Below are 2808 nucleotides of genomic sequence, written 5' to 3' on the forward strand. Positions count from 1 at the left end.
CCTGAGGAAGAGGATGAGGATGAAGAGGAGTTCACAGACTCTGAGGATTCAGATGATGATGATGATGATGATGGTGTAACTGCTGAAGCTGCTCACTCATTGGCCAATGCCAGACTTCCTGCTCCATCTGCACCAATGGCAGCTCAGCAGCCTCCACACATGCAGGCTCCACCAATCACAGGGCCTCCTCCTTTAGGACCACCTCCTGCCCCTCCAATGAGGCCACCAGGACCACCATCTGGGCCGCCTCCAGGACCGCCTCCTGGTGTGTCTCCTCTGTTCAATTCAGCCCTTATGTGTTCTTTATTATTGTTATTATATAGATGTTATTTCTGGGCAGCGGGGTTTTGTGTAGTCGAACCACAGTCTTCATCTGAACATATGATAAGATAAATCTCAAGTATTAGAGATTGTGCACCATTCCTGAGCAATTCCAGCATTACAGATGTGACATTTACAGTCCAAGAATTAAGTGCTTTTATTAAATTATAAGCTTCACATTTCTGCCGGTCAAACGCTCCAATAATTGACCCCATTGACTTCCATTGGAAGTGTCTCACTGGAACACACATTTATGATGTTTAAAGAAAAGGAGGGACGAGTCGAAATACATTTTTGTGCTAATCAACATTAGGACACAAATGCTGTCGGTTGAGATTAACTTGTACCTCAGAATATTCCTTTAAGGATGCTCGATTGATTTAAGATTGAAATGGCCACATGGCCTTGCATGATCACTAAAGCTCTAAAGGCTGCTTTTAAGAATATGGTCTCCATTCAGAGCGAGGTGGCGGCGCTCTAGCGGGTGTGCAGTGGCAGTATCAGAAGATATTTATCACAAAACAACATTTGTCAAAATGATCCCCGTTGAAGCAGATCAAAAGTCATCACGGTAAAAGAACGAGTGATGGATGTTTGTGATCCAGTTACGGTTCGATTAACATGCTGGATGAAGCCGGACAGTCGCATTATATTATGTATTTTAGTGTAAACAATCTGTGTGTGTGTTCAGGTGCTCCTCCGTTCATGAGGCCTCCAGGGCTGCCAGCCGCTCTCAGGGGTCCGATACCGCGCATGCTGCCTCCGGGACCCCCGCCGGGCCGACCGCCAGGACCTCCTCCCGGACCGCCGCCAGGTCTGCCCCCTGGACCTCCTCCCAGAGGACCCCCACCCCGCCTGCCCCCTCCAGCTCCTCCAGGTCAGTCTGTGTGTGTGCACACGTGTGTTTTAATATTAGTGTGTGTTTAATGTGTTTTAATGTGAGATCTTGATTTGATTTGCAGGAATGCCTCCACCCCCCCCTCCTCCCCGTGCCGGACCCCCCCGCATGGCCCCCCCACTCTCTCTCTTCCCTCCACCGCTCAACCCCAATGTGCTGAGTGCCCCGCCCAGCATCGTCACGCGTCAGAAGCCTTTGGCGGCGTCCATCTCCGGCGACAGCTCTCAGAACGCGTCCGCACGTACTTCCACACTGCAGCTGCCCCCGCCCCCTGGCACCGCTCCCCTGCTCGCCCCCACCATCGAGAAACGTGCCAACATCTCCGGACCCCTGCGGCACAGCCAGGCGGCGCCACCATCTCCGCCAAACCTCAGATCATCAACCCCAAGACGGAGGTGACCCGCTTTGTTCCCACGGCGCTCCGCGTGCGCAGAGACCGCACTGGCACGATGGAGAGAATGGGCGGCAGGAGAGAGGACGAGCGTGAGCAGCCCAAACAAGTATCTATAAACCCGTCCCAGCCCGCTGGCATTGCCGCGCACAACATGAAGACTAAAGACCAGATGTACGAGGCCTTCATGAGGGAGATGGAGGGGCTGCTGTGACCACTCCTTTTAATTAGTAAACAAAATCTTCTGCGACACGTTTGGTTGAAGGTTATTGGCGCTCTTATTTGCATTATTTTATACGTTTCCTTTTAGCAGCTGCGTGTTTGTTACTGTCACATATAATAATGTTTCATCTTTAAACATGATTAAACCTCAAACCTCAAACTCCTGCTGCTCTCATTAATCATTTAGTTGTAATAAATGCTGCTTTCATTTATAATCTTAATTATATTTCAATACTCCGATATTCACTTCCAACTTTAATCTGTTTTCATCTGAAATGTCAGATCTGGCAACACTATATTTCACCCATCCCTTTAGCACAGCGTACGGTCACTTAAAATAATATTTTAAGTTATAACCAGTTAACATTTGGAAAGGAGGCTGCAGAACTTCTGAACCGGAACATAAAAATGTGTTTTTGCTCAGAACGAACTAAATTAAAAACGTTCATCTTTATTCACTGCTCAAACATTATTCTAACACATTTGAATGTGTAACGGTAGCCAGCTGGGGTGTGATTGGTGTGTGAAAACCTCACTCCTCTGGCCTCAAGAGGTGCATTAGCCTCCTCATTAGCTCCCCATCTCCCATGCTGGAGACCCCGGTTCAAATGACGCTTGGGTTGAGCAGGACCGGTTACAGTGGTGCCGTGACCCAGATAGGAGTGTGGTTTAGCGACTGACACTAGAGGCTGTAGCTATTAATCTCCTCATTAGCTCCCCATCTCCCATGCTGGAGACCCCGGTTTGAATCCTGCTCGGGTTGAGCAGGACCGGTTACAGTGGTGCCGTGACCCAGATAAGAGTGTGGTTTAGCGACTGACACTAGAGGCTGTAGCTATTAACCTCCTCATTAGCACCCCGCCTCCCATGTTGGAGACCCCGGTTCGAATCCCGCTCAGAGTGGGTCGAGCAAGCCTGGTTACATATGAAACCTACCAGACTAAGTTGAAAATGTGTGGAGCATTTTGTTCAGAGT

General features: G+C 49.3%; 1 protein-coding gene across 1 annotated transcript in view; it reads left to right on the forward strand.

Annotated features, from left to right (window-relative positions):
* LOC127647521 (WW domain-binding protein 11-like) overlaps positions 1-2564 on the forward strand; it is a 23822-nt gene extending 21258 nt beyond the window's left edge. The window contains 4 exon segments of the mRNA XM_052131797.1: positions 1-265; positions 1013-1198; positions 1284-1544; positions 1547-2564. The exon segment at positions 1-265 is cut by the window's left edge and continues 11 nt beyond it. Coding sequence (XP_051987757.1) covers positions 1-265; positions 1013-1198; positions 1284-1544; positions 1547-1824 — 990 coding nt within the window. The 3' untranslated portion in view covers positions 1825-2564.
* Positions 2565-2808: the final 244 nt, after the last annotated feature.

Source organism: Xyrauchen texanus, chromosome 8 (genome assembly GCF_025860055.1).
Source record: "Xyrauchen texanus isolate HMW12.3.18 chromosome 8, RBS_HiC_50CHRs, whole genome shotgun sequence".
Taxonomy (NCBI): domain Eukaryota; kingdom Metazoa; phylum Chordata; class Actinopteri; order Cypriniformes; family Catostomidae; genus Xyrauchen; species Xyrauchen texanus.